We start from the raw sequence: 20,936 nt of genomic DNA on the forward strand, positions 1-20,936 counted from the left end.
GCAGGAATCAAATCAAAGTGAAAACCTTTGTCATCCTCATCAAATTTAAAATTGAGATTCGATCAAACTACTTTGCTCTAAAATGTATCAACTAGTTTATGCATGTTAAATCACATTTATGCAAACGCAACAAAATGAAAATCTAGTAACAGGAATACAATTGAAAGAATAAAAATAAAAAGAATATGTTGAGGCATGGATTTGCAAGGGGCAGGCTATGTAGAAAGTTACCAATCAGAGCGTATGAGTGGGATGTGAGCAATCTTGGGCCACTCTTTCCCTTTCTTTCTCTCACAACTTGCTTTTAACATTGGGCATCTCCAAATATCTAGACTTGAAATTGAGGAAGGCAGCCCTTCTGTTGGCAATGACTTGAGCTTGAAACATTTATACAACCGGAGAGTTTTGAGAGAGGTGAGATGCTGAAGCCACTTCCCATCCAAATGTTGTATTTCACGTGCCTCTTCTATTTCCAGCATCCCAAGAGAATTGGGCAACAGGGGCACTTGTATTTCCATCAGCTTCTTAACCAGATACTCACCTGTAATCCGTAAACGTGAAAGAGAAGTGAGTCGGTCCAAACCCCACTTGGTGATATCTGTATTGCTGTAAACCCCTTCTTCATTGCCGACAGCTAGTCTCCTTAAATTGATAGGCAAACCCTCTTCTGCAATGGATTCCAAATTCGGAACATCACAAATATATAATGTTTGGAGGCCACTAAGATTATTAATTGGTTCTGGTAATGAATTCATCTTGTCGCATTTCTCTACCCAAAAAGAACTCAGGTTAGGAGTGCACAAATCGGGTAGGGAAATCGACTCCAGTTCAGGACACCAACATACTTGGAGATCTTCAAGAAACACGAGAGACTGGCTTGCTGCTGCTTCTTCCGAAATTGAAATTGATTTCAATTCCTTACATGTCATAAGTGTAAGACGCTTGAGCACAGGGAGAGAACCTAAGGGAAATGACGTCAGCGAATAACAGCTACCCAATATCTTCAGTTCCTCGAGTGCCTTGCAACTATGAAGGAACTCATGACTTGGGAATTCAAGGTTCTCACAAAATTTAATAGAAAGTGTCTTTAACGCTTTGGGCAGACCATTGCTTGGGAAGGACGTCAGAGAAGGAATTTTATAGAGACCTAATTTTTGAAGAGAGTTAAAATTGAATAGATTCAATGGTCTCATTATGTTTCTGTTATCCACTTCTCCTGAAAACTCTGATTCCAGTACACAACAATCCTCTACAACAAGTTTAACCAAGCAAGGAAGATTGCTGGGTAAATTTCCTTTCAGCTTCGGACACCACATCAGAGATAGCTTTGATAGACGGGGAAACTCAGTAGTTATACCATCTATCATGTTCCATTCCTCCCACTCTGCCATCGAATGAAATGTCAAAGTCTCCAAGGAGGGAAACGGTTGGAAAGAAGGGGAATTACCTCCGTAAAATTCAGACCCAATACTCTTCACTGATCTCATACCTGAAATGAATAGTTCTTTTAGACTTTGTAGTCGTCCAAGAGGTGGCAATGCAGAACAATGATCACAATTTTTAATCCTCAAACTCACTATGTTGCCAAACGAGGAATCACCCAACCAATTTGGGAAACTAGTTCCACCATAGCATTTAACTGTCAATTTCTTCAAATTTGTTGAGGGCTGCAGATGTTCGAGTACAACTTGATGGGAGTCTTCCAAAATGGAATCACTCCATTCCAATGTTAACTCCTCAATTTGGTTTTTCTCCTTCAAATTGGCTTGACAAGCATCAGACGGATCAATAACATTTTCGAGTTTTGAGATGCAGAGTTTACCTTGTAAATGGGGAAATTTCCTCATTTCTGCAAGCTTCATCCCGTTTTGTTGTTTGCTGACAATAAAACGACTCAGACTTTGCAGATTTTCTAGTTTGGCTATCTCTACGGGCATCTCCTGCAATTTAGTACCATCAATATCAAGGCGGCGTAGATTCACCAATTTTCCCATCTCCTCAGGCAACTCAGTAAGATACCAACAATCAGATAACAACAAGGTCTGTAGATTGTAGAGCTTGCATATTGCAGGAGGTAACATTTTAATTCCAGTGTAAGATAGATTTAGATGTCGCAAGTGCTTTAAATCGCCAATAGAATTCGGCAAAACAGTGATATTTCTGTACTCTGACAGGGATAACACCCGCAACTGTTTCAATGCTACCAACAACTCATGCAATACCCCATTCGCTAGGTAATGCTTCAAGTACCCGTTATCAAATGGTAATGGTAATGCTATGAGTGTACGTAAGCCTTTCAATCCATGAAGGGAATCAAGTTCACCAAAATGGTTAAACATATATTTATCATAAGATAAATGACGAATTTTGTTTAGATTTTCAACGGCCTTTTGATCCTCGCACCTCTTACAATATGGAGAAGAAACCATTGTTGCCAAATCGTTGATGAGGTCATGCATTTCAAAGTGTTGCCCATCAACAGATCGTCGTATCAACGACCTTGCTACTAGTTCATCAAAGTATTCACCTTCTACTTCTTCAATGCACTTCTCATTTTGGGACACATAAACAAAGCCTTGCGCCGTCCATAGCTGAACTATCGCCTCTTTTTGCAGCTTCGAGTTTTTTGGGAAAATTGCGCAATAAGCAAAGCATTGTTTCAAAGAAGCTGGAAGGAAATGATAGCTCAATAGAAGAGCTGGTTGCACATCCTCTTTTGTCAGATTCCAAAGGTTGCTAGTTAACACTTTATTCCAGTAATCATTTGATAAGTTTGTGCGAAGAACACCACCCAATGCAACTGCAGCTAATGGCAAGCCACCACACCTTTCGGCAATTTTTCTTCCAGTTTCTTCTAGGTTGGACTGCTCAGTGCATTTATGTGTTCCAAATGCATGTTTTGAAATTAAAGTCCAACAATCTTCATTCACCAGTGGTTTTAGAGGGCAGGTCCGTGTAGCATTAACAACACTCACAACTCTTTCATGTCGTGTTGTAACAATTATTTTGCTTCCCATTTGTCCAACATTAAAAATGGGCATCAAATTGGTCCAAGCAACATACCCTGCATTCCATATATCATCCAACACAAGCAGAAATCTTTTACCCGACAAGTTCTTTTGCAATTCTGCTCGCAAGGTATCAAAGTTATCCAAATTTGTGGCCGCAGACGTGACAGATTCAAGAAGAGACTTTGCCAGCTTAACAACATCAAAATCTTTCGAGGTAGATACCCATGCTTTCACATGGAACTTTTCTCTAACTTGAGCATCATTGTATAAGAGTTTAGCGAGGGTCGTTTTTCCGAGGCCTCCCATGCCAACAATGGCAAGCACTCCTATTTTACAGCCACCATCAGCAACAGCATCTTCTGACAGCAAATACTCTCTAAGATTCTTTCTTTCATCATCTCTCCCACAAATGGCAGAATCATCCACCGCAGAATTTGTAGGTGTTGTCCGCCAATCACTACCAGAGACACCTTTCTCTAGTGGAAGCATGTGTGCTCTTTCTGCAAAGCCATTTAATCTTTCAATTAATTTCTGCATCTGAGAATTGATCTCTCCATAAGGCCGCTTAAATGGATAGCAAAGGACCTTCCTCACCTAAATTACAAGAACATGGATATTGAATAAGATACAATAATAATGTGTTTTGCTAAAAGAGCACACATGCTTATTATATACGAGTGATTATTTTTAATAGTTTATCTAATATGATTATAAAAACTGATACTTGCAAATTAATACCCTCAATTAGTCATCATACGAAAGCAAGTATATTATCTAATATCTATGTCAGTATTTACTTTTTATTTATTTTTTAAAATAAATTTTATGTAATATACTAAAAAGCCATTATTATTAATTATGAAATGAATAAAATGTCTTTTTGACCAATTTCATAAAAAGAAAACTAATTTTGACAAAAAAATTTAATTCATTTTATAAAAGTACAAAAATACCCTCAATTAATTTTTCTTTTAAGATAATATTATCTAATTAGATTGTAAATTATAAATTTAATTTTAAAATAACTAATATACCTTTTAGTTAATTATAAGACTAAAATACCTCCTTTAAACATTAAGTTTAAAAAGACTGAAATACCTTTTTAAGGATTAACTTAAAAACTAAAATTACTTTTTAGAATTAATTTTGTTTACTTTTATTATAAATAAATTTTATTTTGATTTTGAAAAGACTAATATATTTTTTTTGTTAATTTAAAAAGACTAAAATTTCTCTTTTAAGATTAATATTCTTTAATTGTATTAAAAATTAAAATTTGATTGTAAAAATACTAAAATAACCTCTTTTTATTTTAAAAAGATAAAAAAAATTCTTAGTATTAATTATAAAAAGATTCAAACACTCTTTTAGAATTGAATAAAGTATTGTTTTTGTCCCCAATGTTTGGGGTAAATCTCATTTGTATCCCTAACGTTTAAATCGTCCTATTTGTATCCCTAACGTTTGTAAAAGTGATTCAATGTTATCCTACCGTCAATTACACATCATGAGCGCTTTAGTTTGAGTTTTAAAAATCTCTTATTAAAGTTAGAATACAAATGTCTAGGATAGAATCGATGATCTACTCCGAAAAATAGCTCATCAAATGTTGAAACTAATTCCTGCAACATTTACATAATTTACTTTTCTAGGGACATAATTGAATCTAAACATAAATAGTGGGTATAATATTAAAATCGACCACATCTAAGTGAGACTTAATTGAGAATGAATACATCCAAGTGAGAATAATTGAAAAATATAATCTGATTTGTTAGTATAATTGATAGTAGGATAACATTGAATCACTTTTATAAACGTTAAGGATACAAATATGACGATTTAAACGTTAGGGACACAAATAGGACTTATCCCAAACGTTGGGGACAAAAACGATACTTTACTCTTTAGAATTTGATGAGTTTGGAAAACTCTAAATTTATTTTGATGATGAACAAATATTATTAATTTAATTAAAATACAAAATTGTCAATTTGATCTTAATTCATATGTAATGATTGATAATTTTGTTTGTGCATATTTTTATTGGGACGAAAAAAATAGCAAGCCCAAGATGTTGGAAGTAAATTAGCCTTGGTTATAAATTTGGTTAAATGTTGTGGCTGAAACAATTTTTTTATTGGGTCAGATTGATTTAAGCAAGCCCAAATTAAACTTAACAATCAGCCTTATGCAACATTATAAAAGATGACTGAATTGTTTTGTTGGGCCAATTTTAATTATTATTGATACAAGCCCAAATTATTTTGCTTGCTTGATCCGAAACCAATTGAGAAAGAAAGCAAAATTGCTTCATGCTTCCAACGGATCCCATTTCTTATTTTGGGATGGATTTCAAAATTTAATTTGCTAGCATTGGAAACATAAATGAGAGAGAAATTGATTGACTCTACACGCTATTCAGCAAAGGAAAGTGGGAAACTTGAGTTCACTTTTGTTCTCTCTCTTTGCTACACTAATTATTGCTCAAATCCATTGAATATTTTCTTTCTTCTCTCTCTACTCTGTCTTCTCTTTCGGTCATATCAACAGAGAAAGTATGGAAGCTAAAGCTAGCCACCAAAGAGATGAAGATGCAAGCAACAAGACCATCACAATGATGGCAAGAAAAAAAAACAAAAAGTATACTGTGGCTAAGATTCTCATCACTTATGGTAAGATTTGGTGAAGAGATCTTGACTTCTCCATACCAAAAATGGTTGAAGAAGATATCGGTCAGAGGAAGAAGATCCTTGGAGGGATGGCTTAACTCTGATTCTGCTCAACCATCACAGGAGGTAGCTACAGTGGCTACGTGATGGAAGAGGCAGAGATCGGAGCAGATGAAATTATCATCATCAAGCATGCATCAAGGGCTAGGAGTTCATCTTGGAGTGCAAGGCAAGATGGAGGGCTCGGATTGATGATTATTGGTGACCAAGGAAGAACCAGAGGTAATTGCATGTTGGTTATTGCATTCGGTTACCTCTCCTCTCTCTCTGGCCAAACCGGTTTACATGAAGAAGAAGAAGATTAGCATGGTTTGTTTGGTTTCAACCGTGGAGGCTTCTCCCTATAAGTAAGGGTGAACAGCCAGGGTTTGAGGAAAGGAGTGAGAGTGCAAAGCATAGGATTCTCAGAGCTACCTAAAACTAACAGAATTTCTTCTTCTTCAATGTTCTTCATTTTGTAATTTTTCTGTTTAATTTTGTCTGTCTTGAGTCTCATGGTAAAAGGCAAAACAGTGAGGTTTGTATGAAAAAGTCATAGAGCGGAAAAAGACAGAGAGTGCAAAATTAAAAGAAAAAGCCATAGATGTCCTTAGAGGTCCTTTGTACATATGTGTTATATTTCATGATTCTGTGGGAATCCCCTTGCAAGTTGGGTTAGCACTTAGCAGTGAAAGCTTGGCAGTAACCAAGTCAAGTTTAGGACTGGACTTGTCCCGAATAGGAAGGGTAGTTCCTAGGGAGAATTAGTGTTTGTAATAAAGAATGATTATAGTGAAATTCCATCATCTTTGTGATGGAGACTGGATGTAGACTGCACTGCACTTAGCAGCTGAACCAGGATATATCTGGGTGTAATTTTCTCTCTCTTCTACTCCATTTCTGTTTCTGCTGCACAGGAGATAAAACTGAAAAATATCTCGTGCCGGGTCACGATATAAAAAGAAAAGTCTCGTGGTTGGGTATGAAACAAAAACCAAAAAATCTCCAGAAGTTATTTTAAAGACCAGCAAGTGTTATCAAGTGAAAAAGGGATTAAGATTCAACCCCCTTCTCTTAGCCACTGAAAACCATCAGAATTAATATTATATTATTTAACAATTAAAACGAGTATAACAACAATAAATTCATATTTACTTTTATAATCTCTATGTTTTTTTCCCTTTAATTTTTAAAGAATATATTTGGATTTAATCCTTGCAAATCTTTTTTTAGCAAATTAAGTGGTATAAATCACATTATGATGATATCAAATGGAACTCCTAATACAATATTTCGATTAGAGTGATCTGCTATAACGTGATTATATTATGTCTACACAAAAAATTAATTATTAAATAAATTATTTATAAAAATATATATTAAAATATAAAATATACATTAAAAATAAATTAAAAATATATTTATATATAAATATAAATATATAATAGTTAATTTTTAACATACATATAATATTTTTGACTAAAATGCTATCACAATTTTAATTTTTCATTGATATTTAATGTATAAAAAAATCATAAGTTTAAAAATATTGTGTTTTATATATATTCTTGCAAAATTCTTATTTTACAGTAAAAATACTACATGCAGCTTAAAAAATTAGTGAATAAATTAATTATTATATATTTATATATAAATATAATTATTATTTAATTTATTTTTAAATTGTATATACTTAGATTTAATTCTTGCATATCTTTTCTTAGCAAATTAAGGGGTATAAATCACATTATAATGATATCAAATGAAACTACTAATACAATATTTTAATTAGAGTAATCTGCTATAATATGATTATATTATGTCTATACAAAAAATTAACTACTAAATAAATTATTCATAAAAAAATATGTATTAAAATATAAAATATATATATTAAAAATGAGTTAAACAAAATATATATTTATATATAAATATATAATAACTTATTTTTGATATATATAAAATAATTTTTTACTAAATGTTATCATAGTTTTAATTTTTTTATTCATATTTATTGTATAAGAAATCATAAATTTAAAAATATTATGTGTTTTATATATATTTTTTCAAAATCCTTAATCTTATAATAAAATACTACATGTAACATAAAAAAAATCAACCAATAAATTTATTATAATATTTATATATAGATACAAATATTATTTAATTTATATTTTAATATATATATATATATATATTTTATATAAATAATTAATTTAATAATTAATTTTTTGTGTGCACATAATATAATATAATTAATTTATAGTACACAAAAATCATCATCAAATGAATTAGCTGCGATCAAGCAACGAAAATAGAAAGAAGGGCGCTAAAAACAGTAAATTTTGTAATTTATAGATATCAATTAATTATTATTAATATTTTTAATGGTATGAAATTATATATAATAATATAAGATTATTTATTTATTTTTTTAATTAAGTGCGATTAGATTTTAATAAAAGTACTTGTATCTAAACTTTCTGGTGTAAGATATACGGTAAAAATGAGTTATTTGCGCGCGCACCTTCACGGCAAGGGAACGGCGGGGAACATAGCGGGCTTCCACTTTGCGACGGAGAGCCTCGGTGGCAACGTCGTCGAGCAAGTCGTCAGCATCAAAGAGAGCTTGAGTGAGGTCATCAAGCCATGCCTTCACAGCAGCGTTCTTGATCTGCTTTTCCTCAGCATCACTCAGAAAAGCTTGAAGAATTCGCATCGTGGATTCCAGCTTATCCAGCTGTGACTCATCCAGATTCTTGCTCCGATAGAACTCCGAAATCTCAGGTGTGATCTTCCCAATCATTGCTTCCACAGCAGCCGAGAGCAACGCTTCTCCCACAGCAGCAGCAGCCATGTTTTTCTCCTTAGCTTCGAATTCCGATTCAACTCACAGTATTTGGAAACAAATGCAATGTGGGAACGAAGCAAAGAGAATGTGATTTTTTTATCGTTAGATTAGAAGCTTTATTCCGTTAAAAGTAAGCATGGAATCCCCAACCAATAACTAACTTTGCCACTGGTTTTATTCTTGAAGTAACATTTTTTTTGAAGATGAAGTTCTTATATTCTTTCTTTTATCTTCATCTTCATACACCTTAAATTCAGGTTCACTCAACTTCACGTTCAAAATATATATTTTATATTTTAACATGCATTCATATAAATATTTAGGGACTAATTTTTAGTGTATACGATTTTTTTTTGTCAGTATTGTACTGTTCTTTTCCTAATGTGGTGGTTGTCTTTTTCCTTTTTCATGACAGCTGAAATTAACTTGTTAAATTGTTGGCAACTTGGCGTATATAATAAGAAGAAGAAAGAAAAAAGTTCGGAGATCATTTCTTTGGCAAAGCATTTTGTAAGATTATTGGCGTAGAATAAGAGTAAGAAGAAAAGTTCGGAGCATAAAATTCTTTGTTAAAGTGGGCAACCTGCGAATTCGTTGAGAAAAAGAAAATCTTCATTTAGTCACAAAAGACCTTATAACTGATGGTAGGATTCTCTGCTAAAATGTATTTTTGCTGCACAAAAATAATGTCCCAATGGAATCATCAACCATATGATTTTGCCACAAAAAACAAGGCTCAAGAATAACAATCTGTGCCGCCCTCTGAAATAAGATATGCGAGAATGTTTGTCCCACTTCACATGGTGCTTATTTTCACTCTGCATGCAAATGACTCATCATTTTTCCCTTCATCCATAATTGTGTCTTCTCTGCTATACAACATTGACAACAGATTATGCCTTGATTTTGGTCTACAGCTATAAAATTGGTTTATGATCCGATACAGTATTGTCAACCCAATCATATGGTTGTGTTTTTAAAATTACTAATGTAGTGAATAATTTTGGGATTTTAGTTGAATGTGAAAATTTTTATACTGATGAAGTGTATCTAGCATTTTGGGAAGACCATTGTTGGGGTAGGAAGTTAGAGAAGGAAATTTGTGATCTCATGGTGTTTCTGCCATCCACTTCACCTGAAATTTGTGATCCCAGTAGTGAACAATCATCAATTACCACAAGTCTAATAAAAAAAGATTGCTGGGTAAATTTCCTTTGAGTTTCTGACATCCTCTCAGACATAGGCCTCATAGACCAATCAGAGAATATGAATGGGATATGAGGAATGTTAGAGTTGAACATCAAACCAATCTAATTGTCGTCAAATTAAAATATGTCTCCTGTAATTTGTATACAAGTAATAGTTTTTATTCATTAAATTGAAATCACATCAAACTACTTTACTCTACAATGTTTTCAACTAAATTATGAATATTTAAAATCAAATTTCTCCAGGATTTAATAGTTGGTAATATATAGAATCTAGTAACAAGAACATAATAAAAAGAACAAAAATCTTGAAGGCATGGATATGCAAGGGGAAGGGTATGTTGAAACCAGAAAGTTAATTTTCTTCATAAATTATTCTTGAGATGTAAGAAATCTTAAAAACACAGTTTGCCTCTACTTCTCTGACAAATTTGTTTCAAAATCTTAAGGGAAATGATGTCAGGGACACACAGCTACTCAATATTCCCAATTCCTCAAGTGCATTGCAACTCTGAAGGAACTCATGAGTTGGGAATTCAAGGTTCTCACACTGTCTGAGATAAAGTGTCTTTAACGCTTTGGGCAGACCATTGCTTGGGAAGGACGTTAAAGAAGGAATTCCAGTTATATATAGTTGTTGAAGATAGTTAAAATGAAGAATAAATTCAATGATCTGCCATTCACTTCACTTGAAAAATGTGATTCCAGTAGTAAGATGTTCAAGTATGACTTGTTGGGAGTCTTCTCCATTCCAATGATAACTCTTCAATTTGCTCTTTCTCCTTCAAATTGGCTTGACATGCATCAAAGAGATCAATAACATTTTCCAATCTTGAGATGCAAAGTTTCCCTTGTAAATGGGGAAATTTTCTCATTTATGCAAGCTTCAGTCCATTGTGCTGTTTGCTAACAATAAAGAGAATTATGTTTTATGTTTTTTTTTTTAAATTATTTACATGAAGTTGTTTTTAACTGAATTGTTTCTCACCTAATGTATGTAAGTATTTGTCCATCAAAGTATAGTACCTTAGCGGTGACAGTAATTCTTATTAGGCAGTAAGACAATATTAGAGCCAGTTATGTTAGTTAAGTGCAGAATCAGATTAATTCCATGCAAGTCACAATTCATTTTCACTCATACTCTTTCTCATCTCCTCTCCTTCTTAATTCTCTCTAGAGAGAGAGGTTTGCAATAAAAGTTAACGCTGTGCTTCTCTTTCTTTCTTCATTGCTTCCTTTTGATGATTATTTCAGCTATGGCTATCAGCAATTGCATTAAAAAATTATTAACTATAACTACGGTTTTTACACTATGGTTATCAACGGGCAATGGTTTTGTTTTAGTGCTTTTTTTATAATGCAATGCTTCTGCATTACTGCCAACTTGCTCTTCAATTATACATATCTTAAGACTTGAGAATTAAAATTTTAGAATATTGAAGTTTTATTGAGAGATTCTAATTTCCTTAAAACTGTATTTTGATTTAGGCAATTGTAGTTAATTAAGTTTATGATAAAAAAAATTAAATAACAAAATATTATATGAACATCAGAAATAATTTTGCCTCTTCTCTGTCTTCTTAATTTTCTTCATTTGCTCCGTGTTTTGCTTTTTGTTTCTTTTAGTTTGTTAGCACAAAAGAAAAGTGCATCTTCTGCAGACAAATGGTTCATCATTGTTCTCCTCATCCATAAAAAGTTAACTGGAATTTTTAACTTTGATTTCTAGTTATGATTGTTGACCTGAGGCTCTTTTTGAATTTTCACAAAGTTTATTGCCTGTAAATTTTTGAATATCTGAGTTTTAATGATCAAGCATTGAGCTTAAGCTTACAAGCTAACTCTTTTTACATTTTCAGATTATATAAAGAATGTAATAGAGATAACAAGGAATGAGTAGAAGGGAACTGAGAAGACTTTAATTTAAATCGAAGCTGTTCAGTTGAATTTCTACTGTGTTTCCAGTAGTATATATATTATGCTTTCAACTTCTAATTCATATGGTTAAGTCCAAGTGGTTTGGCCTTGTAATTTTCAAGTTCTTTGTTGTTTCAAATGAATTGAAACACATGCACACCAACACACACTATCATGTGATTCATTCTCACAGGTACCTTCTTTGTTTGTTAGCCTAACATTGGTTCAGAATAAGGATGTTGTGGAACATTTCTTGAAGGAAAATATAAATGCTGGAAGGATACCAAAATCATGGGGATTTGACCCCTTAAAAATCTCAAACTAGTGGATTTTTTGTTGCCAAGTTCACAAAAGTAGTCATTTGATCTCTTCGGCTTTCCCCAATGAATTTATTTATTTTCAGTTGCAAAATAGTTTTAGATATGCACCAGATGCATTAGAAAGATTCATTCAAAAAGTTTTCGTTTGAGTATTATAAAGATTTAGTCAATTTAAGTAAAGAAATTTAAAAATATTTTATTCAATCGGATAGAGTGAAAAGTCAAATTAAACACTTTTGTTGTTGATATGATAAAAACATATTTGAATATGAAAATTCTTATACTTATGTTGTATATAGATTAAGTCAAAATAGGTTTTAATAATTATAACGGAAAAGGAAGCGTTACACAAGTATAGAAGAGTTTCTCCATGAAGACAAACCAAAGTAGCAATTCAGCTGAAGTTTTGTGGAGTGGCAATGTCATTCCAAACTCGTTGGAATCATTGAATTATGAATGTTGGGCCACTTGCAAGTTGCAACAGAGAATCAGATCAAACTGAAACCTTTCTCATCCTCATCAAACTAACAATTCAGCTCAGTCTCGTTGGAATGATTGGATTATGAATGTTGGGCCACTTGCAAGTTGCAACAGAAGTGTGCAGCAGGAATCAGATAAAACTCAACAAAATAAAAATCTAGTAACAGGAATACAATTGAAAAAATAAAAATAAAAAAGAATATATTAAGGCATGGATTTGCAAGGAGCAAGGCTAAGTTGAAACTTGAAAGTTATAAATGAAAAGTTATGAGTGGGATGTGAGCAATCTTGGGCCACTCTTTCCCTTTCTTTCTCTCATAACTTGCTTTTAACAATGGGCATTTTATCATTCTTAGACATGAAATTGAGGAGGGCAGCCCTTCTTTTGGCAGTGACTTGAGCTTGTCACATGACCACAACTGGAGAGTTTTGAGAGAGGTCAGATGCTGAAGCCACTTGCCATCCAAATGTTGTATTTCACGTGCACCTTCTATTCTCAGTATCTCAAGAGAATTGGGCAACAGGGGCACTTGTATTTCCATCAGCTTCTTAACCAGATACTCACTTTTAATATGCAATTCTGAAAGAGAAGTGAGTCGGTCCAAGCCCCAATTGGTGATAGATGTATTGGTGTAAACCCCTTCTTCATTGCCGACACCAAGTGTCCTTAAATTGATAGGCAAACCCTCTTCTGCAATGGATTCCAAATTCGGAACATCACGAATCCATAATGTTTGGAGGCCACTGAGATTATTAATTGGTTCTGGTAATGAATTAATCTTGTCGCATCTCACTACCGCAAAATAACTCAGGTTAGGAGTGCACAAATCGAGTAGGGAAATCGACTCCAGTTCAGGACACTCGTATACTTGGAGATCTTTAAGAAACATGAGAGACTGCCTTGCTGCTGCTTCTTCCAAAATTGAAATTGATTTTAAATTTTCACATCGCTGGAGTACAAGACAATTGAGCACAGGGAGAGAACCTAAGGGAAATGACGTCAGCGAGCAACAGCTGCCCCATATCTGCAGTTCCTCAAGTGCCTTGCAACTATGAAGGAACTCATGACTTGGGAATTCAAGATTCTCACAATCTCTGAGTTTAAGTGACTTTAACATTTTGGGCAAACCATTGTTGGGGAAGGACGTCAGAGAAGGAATTTTATAGAGATATAATTGTTGAAGAGAGTTAACATTGAATACATTCATTGGTCTCATTATGTTTCTGTTATCCACTTCTCCTGAAAACTCTGTTTCCAGTACACAACAATCCTCTACTTCAAGTGTAACCAAGCAAGGAAGATTGCTGGGTAAAGTTCCTTTCATCTTCGGACAGCTTCTCAGAGATAGCTTTGATAGACAGGGAAACTCACTAGTTATACCATCTATCATCTTCCATTCCTCCCACTCTAACATAAACTCAAATCTCAAAGTCTCCAAGGAGGGAAACGGTTGGAATGAAGGGGTATTACCTCCGTAAAATTCAGACCCAATACTCTTCACTGATGTCATTCTTGAAATGAAGAGTTTTTCTAGACTTTGTAGTCGTCCAAGAGGTGGCAATGAAGAACAATGATCACAGGCTTCAATCCTCAAACTCACTATGTTGCCAAACGAGGAATCACCCAACCAATTTGGGAAACAAGTTCCACCATAGCATTTAACAGTCAATTTCTTCAAATTTGTTGAGGGCTGCAGATGTTCAAGTACAACTTGATGATGGGAGTCTTCCAAAATGGAATGACTCCATTCCAATGATAACTCCTCAATTTGCCTTTTCTCCTTCAAATTGGCTTGACAAGCATCAGACGGATCAATAACATTTTCCAGTTTTGAGATGCAGAGTTTACCCTGTAAATGGGGAAGTTTACTCATTTCTGCGAGCTTCAGTCCGCTTTGTTGTTTGCTGACAATAAAACGAGTCAGAGTTTGCAGATTTTCTAGTTTGGCTATTTCTACAGGCATCTCCTGCAAATTAGTACCATCAATATCAAGGCAGCGTAGATTCACCAATCTTCCCATCTTCTCAGGCAACTCAGTAAGATTCCAACAATGAGATAACAACAAGCTCTGTAGATTGTAGAGCTTGCATATTGTAGGAGGCAGCCTTTTAATTCCAGTGGAAGATAGATTTAGATGCCGCAAATGTTTTAAATCGCCAATAGAATCCGGCAAAACAGTGATATTCCTGTAGCGTGACAGGGATAACACACGCAACTGCTTCAACGCTAGCAACAACTCATGCAATACCCCATTTGCGAGGTAGGACAAGTCATCAAATGGTAATGCTATGAGTGTACGTAACCCTTTCAATCCATGGAGGGAATCAAGTTCGCCAAAATGGTTAAACATAGTTTTATCATAAGATAAATGACGAATTTTGTTTAGATTTTCAAGTTGCGTTTCATTGTCATGCCTCTTACAATATGGGGAAGAAACCATGGTTGCCAAATCGTTGATGAGGTCATGCATTTCAAAGTGTTCCCCATCGGCAGAACGTCGTATCAATGACCTTGCCACTAGTTCATCAAAGTATTCACCGCCTACTTCTTCAATGCTTTTCTCATTTTGGGACACATAAACAAATCCCTGTGCCATCCATAGCTGAACTAACTTTTCTTTGTGCAGCTCTGAGTTCTTTGGGAAAATTGCACAATGAGCAAAGCATTGTTTCAAGAAAGCTGGAAGGAAATGATAGCTCAATAGAAGAGCTGGTTGCACATCCTCTTTTGTCAGATTCCAAAGGTTGCTAGTTAACACTTTATTCCAGTAATCATTTGATACCTTTGTGCGAAGAACACCACCCAATGCAACTGCAGCTAGTGGCAACCCACCACACCTTTCGGCAATTTTTCTTCCAGTTTCTTCTAGGTTGGACTGCTCAGTGCATTTATGTGTTGCAAATGCATGTTTTGAAATTAAAGTCCAACAATCTTCATTCATCAGTGGTTTTAGAGGGCAGGTCTGTGTAGCATTTACAACACTCACAACTCTTTCATGCCGTGTTGTAACAATGATTTTGCTTCCCAATTGGCCAACATTAAAAATGTGCATCAGATTGGTCCAATCAACATACCTTACATTCCATATATCATCCAACACAAGCAAGAATCTTTTACCAGATAAGTTCTTTTGCAATTCAGCTCGCAACGTATCGAAGTTATCCAAATTTGTGGCCGCAGATGTGACAGATTCAAGAAGAGACTTTGCTAGCTTAACAACATCAAAATCTTTCGAGGTAGATACCCATGCTTTCACATGGAACTTTTCTCTAACTTGATCATCATTGTATAAGAGTTTAGCGAGGGTAGTTTTCCCGAGCCCTCCCATGCCAACAATGGCAAGAACTCCTATTTTACAGCCACCATCAGCAACAGCATCTTCTGACAGTAAATACTCCCTAAGGTTCTGTTTTTCATCATCCCTCCCACAAATAGCAGAATCATCAACAGCAGAATTTGTAGGTGTTGCACGCCAAACACTACGGGAAGCACCTTTTTCCAATGGAAGGTTGTGTGCTCTCTCTGCAAAGTGCTCTAATGTTTGAAATAATTTCTGCATCTTGGAATTAATCTCTCGGTAAGGCCACTTAAAAGGAGAAGAGAGGACCTTCCGCATCTAAGTTGCACAAAAATATGATTATTAATAAATTTAGTTCACGGACATGAAATGTTAAATGCACTATTTGTTCAATTCCAAAAGACTAAAAGGTTTCTGTTATAAGATATGAGGGTAATTTTAGAGGAAGATATAAATAAAAATGTAATCCTTGACTAGTAAACCTTTTTTTATCACCACTTAATGATTAATTAAACAAATAGGTTTGTTATTGTATCAAACAGATGTATATATAAAAGCGATTATGTATTCTCATATTTGTTACAAGTGTCCAGAGATAAATGCTTCTAACAAGTAATTAGATGCTTATATTTAGTTATCTGGTAGAATATAACTGTAATTTTTAATTTCTAAAATCGCTTATAAACCGTAACAAGCCAAATAGCAATGACGATGAAGTATTTGCGCACCTTAGCAGTGACAGTTTGATGAAAGCGGGCTTCCACTTTGCGACGGAGAGCCTCCGTGGCGATGTCGTCGATGAGGTCATCGGCGTCAAAGAGAGCTTGAGTGAGTTGATCCATCCATGCCTTGACAGCAGGGTTGCTGATCTGCTTCTCCTCAGCATCATTCAGAAAAGCATGAAGGCTTAACAGCGTCACATTCAGCTTCTTCAGCAGCGATTCATCGAGATTCTTGCTCCGATAGAACTCCGAAATCTCAGTGGAGATCTTGCCAACTAAAGCTTCCACAGCAGCTGAGAGCAATGCTTCTCCCACTACAGTAGCCATTTCTCTTTCCTTAATTAGCTTAGATTCAACTCACTCACACACTCACACTACAGTAGCCAATACTGAATACTGTGCTTTCTCTTTGTTTCCTTTTGGTCTTTCTTTATTGTTAACTATGGTTATCACTAATCAGCTATTCCATAAAAATTAATTAAAACACTAACTACGGGTTTATAGACTATGGTTATCAGCTTTGTGTTTGTCTCACTTTGATAATTTGGTTTTAATTTTCAATTTTGTATTAGTTGCTGCATATTATATATGGCCATGTGCTCCTAATTCAAAGTGATTTAAAGGTGCATCAGTCCATGTGTTGCTATAAGTGTATATATATGTGTATATCCCATGTGCTGATGTGCACACCATATCAATGATTTCTTTAATTTATAATGAGGAGTGCTAGGAGCAGCAATTTTTGTGTTTTGTAACCATCAATAGTATTTTTAATGGTGTGAGATTAAATCCAATGGTGTGGGATCATTCAATTTTCTTTTGCTGGTTAAATGCTAGCCAACTTTTTAAAAAATTGCTGGCCCGAGATTTCTTTAATTTATAATTATTCCCCTAAAACAAGTGTCTTGGTTTGCTGCACAAACAATGGAAACACAAAAAAAAAAGGAAAACTTGTCTCATACGGCTATAGCTGGTGCTACAGTACTAATTTGGGTCTGTAAAATAAGTCTATCAGTCTATGCCATGTTTTAGTGCATCAAAACAGAAAAATCGAACTTCCAGAATAATCAATCTTGCAATAAACAAATAATCAAATTTTTTTACAGTAGTATAATACTATTTTTTTTATGAAATACCAAATATATATTTCTATATGCAGTGACTAATTGGCAATATATATATAGCATAATTGATAGTTGAATAATTTAATAATCTAATAGAGAGGGTTTGGCCAATGAGTTATAGTTCAAATGGCATAGTCTTCCATACTCACCCTAAGAGAGGTTGCGGGTTCGAGTCTCCCTATCTTTGGTAAAAAGAAAAAATAGAGAGGGTTTGAAGTGTTTAAATTAAAACCGTTCATATAGCCTAGAGACCTTGCCGTATTACCTATATATGTGCTGCTTGTGGTGTGCAAATTTTTCATTCCTTATAATGTAAAGATCTTGGTTCTCATTCAAATTTAACAGTTTAGGTGCAAAATGTAATATCATGTTTGTTAGTCATTACTCATTATTATGTGTTCTTGAAATGTTTTCATTCTATAGAGTATGAATTTTGCCTCGAATTAATCTTGCTCTCTTATACCATGAAAGTTCAATACAACACAATATATATACGTTTTGTGATTTAATTATTCTCACAAAGACCTTATAAACAGCTGGTAGGATTCTCTGCTTAAATTTATTTTTGCTGCACAAAATTATGACTCAAGCATCAACCATATAATACTATATCATCGTCCCAACAATACATGTAACCAACACCAAAGGGCAATGCTTGGAGCTGGTGGTGGTTCTTCACTTATGCTGTATATAATATATTTGCTTCCATGTCTTTCAAAATATTTATTAAACACCATACATATTGTTGAGGTTTTTTTTTCTGTTTGATAAATTATTCTGTATTATCCAGAGTTGTTAGAGATAGATGCTGCAAGAAAATGGCCTTGCAAAAATGGTGGGATACCAAAAACATAGAGATTTGACCCCTTAACATCACAAACTAGTGGTGACTACTCTTTAGTTAAAGGAATCTAAATATTGTTATCCAATCAAATGTTTATGTTTTTAAAATTACAAATATAGTGAAAGATTGAAGTAAATAATTTTGGGATTTTAGTTGAATGTGAAAATTTTAATACCGATGGATCTGCAGACAAATTAAGTCAAAATAATAATTTATATAGGAAAATTGAAATTAAAAGTTAAGAATATAGGTTTTAATTTTGAATATGGGGAAAAGAAAATGTACATACACATGTAGAGGAGTCTCTCCATGAGACAAACCAAAGTACCAAAGTAAGCAATTCAACTTAACCTCATAGAGTGGCAATATCATTCCAACATGTTGGAATAGTTGGATTCTGAATTTTGGCCACTTGCAGCAGAAATCAGATGAAATTCAAACCATTCAAGTAGGAAAATTTCTTGAATAGCTTGACTCTGGCTCAGAATGAAGAAGTGGTGGAACGTTTCTTGAAGGAAAATTTAGCTGCTGGTAGGATTCTCATACTTCTATTTTATTTTGCAGCAAAAATGTTATGTCTGAAGCATCAACTATATATTAATAATCTATATATATGATTAGCAGCTTTGCTATGCATATTTAATTTTTGAACACCTAATCTTTTTTATACTCCTTATTGATATCTATTTTCTTGTTCTTGGATTTTCATGTGGTCCTCTCCTTTAACACAAACCCTTATTGGATATATGTTTTTGGCCGACAATGTTCTTTTTCGGGTTCGATGAAGGAACATTTTCTGAGCTGGACAGAAGAATCGAGTAGAAAAGAGGATCGAAAGCAGTGGTTGATGTGCTCTTGTGCGATCATTTGGATGGGAAGGAATAGAAGGATATTTCAGAATAAAGGCAAAGTTGTAGAAGAAATTATTAACATGACCTTGCTTAGCTGTAACGAGTGGAGAGGTGTGGATCCCTTTCGTTGTTGATGGCTATACCGGAGATTACAGTGAGATATTTCTGTGTTGCTGTGTTACTTTCTTTTAATTTTGTGTTTATTGTGTTTGGCTGGTTCTGTTTGCTCCACTTTATTATGTTGAGCTCTTTGTTTCAAAAAAAAAGTAACTATTGAATTAAGTTTGATGTCTATGAACACTCCACTTGATACTAAAATGTATACAACAAAGAAAAAAAATGCTACCTACAACATTTTTTGTTGACATATGTGAAAAATTGTGTTTAACACCTTAATGCAATATTTGAAAAGTGTACTTTTTTGTTCTTCTAAATATTAAGAATGTAAAGAAATTTTATTGTCATTAAACTAGCAATTCAGCTCAGAGTGGCACTTCCTTTACTATCCAAAATGATATAACAGATTCCGAATTTTGCGCCACTTGGAAATTATAAGAGAATGATATAACAGAAACTTCATAAAAAAAAAAAATTCTGCATGGCTTAGGTCATATACGCATCATTCTCTTAAAACTCACATGCCTTTTCGTTCCTTTCCACAGTTGAATCTTCTCAGTAACGGTTTTAGACTACTAAAAGTTGGAGGCTCACTTGTTTACAGAACTTGCAGGTACCTTTAAAATTTTAAATTCTTTGGTATTTCAAATGAAGTAAAAAATACATGATAAAAACACACACTATCATGCGATTTATTCTCACAAATACCTTCTTTGTTTATTAGCTTAACATTGGCTCAGAATGAAGATGTGGTGGAACATTTCTTGAAGGAAAATGTAAATGCTGGTAGGATTCTCATGCCTCTATGTGTGAAGCATCAACCATATATTACTAATAATCTAATGATATTTTTAGCAGTTTTAACATGCATTTTGTTTTTGTTTTTTTGGTCTAGTGTTATAAACATGGTTTATGATACTATACTGTATTGTCATCCCAATCAAACCAACCCCAAAGGGCAGTGCTTGGAGTGGTGGTGGTTGTTCACTTATGCTATATATAATATATTTGCTTTCATGTCTTTCAAAATAGTTATCACACCACATACATATTGTTGAGGTTTTCCTTTTCTGTTGTTTGACAAATTATTATGCAGAGTTGGTAGAGATAGATGGTGCCAGAAATTGGCCTTGCAAAAGTGGTGGGATACCAAAAACATGGCGATTTGATCCCTTAACATCTCAAACTAGTGGACTTTTTGTTGCCAAGTTCACAAAACTAGCCATTTGATCTCTTCGGTTGTCCCCAAAGAATTTGATCTATTTTGAGTTGCCAAATAGTTTTAAATATGCACCAGATGCATTAGAAAGATTCATTCAGAAAAGTTTTCGATAGTATTATCAAGATCTAGCCAATTTAGTTAAAGGAATTTAAAAATATTGTTATTCAATCGGATGTTTGTGCTTTTAAAATTATTAATAGAGTGAAAAGTTGAATTAAAGACTTTTGGTGTTGATATGATAAAAACATATTTGCTGTGA

General features: G+C 34.0%; 2 protein-coding genes and 1 long non-coding RNA gene across 3 annotated transcripts; 1 reads left to right on the top strand and 2 right to left on the bottom strand.

The window, feature by feature from the left end:
* Positions 1-15: 15 nt before the first annotated feature.
* On the bottom strand, positions 16-8,673 carry LOC112719652 (putative disease resistance RPP13-like protein 1). The gene is made up of 2 exons (XM_029290047.2): positions 8,250-8,673; positions 16-3,605 (listed from the first exon to the last, which is right to left on the bottom strand). The coding sequence occupies exons 1-2, from the start codon at positions 8,577-8,579 to the stop codon at positions 228-230; spliced, it is 3,708 nt and encodes a 1,235-aa protein (XP_029145880.2). The 5' UTR covers positions 8,580-8,673; the 3' UTR covers positions 16-227.
* Positions 8,674-12,321: 3,648 nt separating this feature from the next.
* Positions 12,322-16,930, bottom strand: LOC112719654 (putative disease resistance RPP13-like protein 1). Its single transcript, XM_025770295.3, has 2 exons — positions 16,526-16,930; positions 12,322-16,115 (listed from the first exon to the last, which is right to left on the bottom strand). Exons 1-2 carry the CDS (start codon positions 16,844-16,846, stop codon positions 12,750-12,752), a joined length of 3,687 nt encoding a protein of 1,228 aa, XP_025626080.1. The 5' UTR covers positions 16,847-16,930; the 3' UTR covers positions 12,322-12,749.
* A 3,069-nt stretch (positions 16,931-19,999) lies between these two features.
* On the top strand, positions 20,000-20,685 carry LOC114924749 (uncharacterized). The gene is made up of 3 exons (XR_011868003.1): positions 20,000-20,068; positions 20,180-20,241; positions 20,552-20,685. It is a non-coding gene; the product is annotated as an uncharacterized lncRNA (long non-coding RNA).
* The last annotated feature ends 251 nt before the right edge of the window (positions 20,686-20,936 follow it).

Source organism: Arachis hypogaea, chromosome 11 (genome assembly GCF_003086295.3).
Source record: "Arachis hypogaea cultivar Tifrunner chromosome 11, arahy.Tifrunner.gnm2.J5K5, whole genome shotgun sequence".
In the NCBI taxonomy this organism is placed as follows: Eukaryota; Viridiplantae; Streptophyta; class Magnoliopsida; order Fabales; family Fabaceae; genus Arachis; species Arachis hypogaea.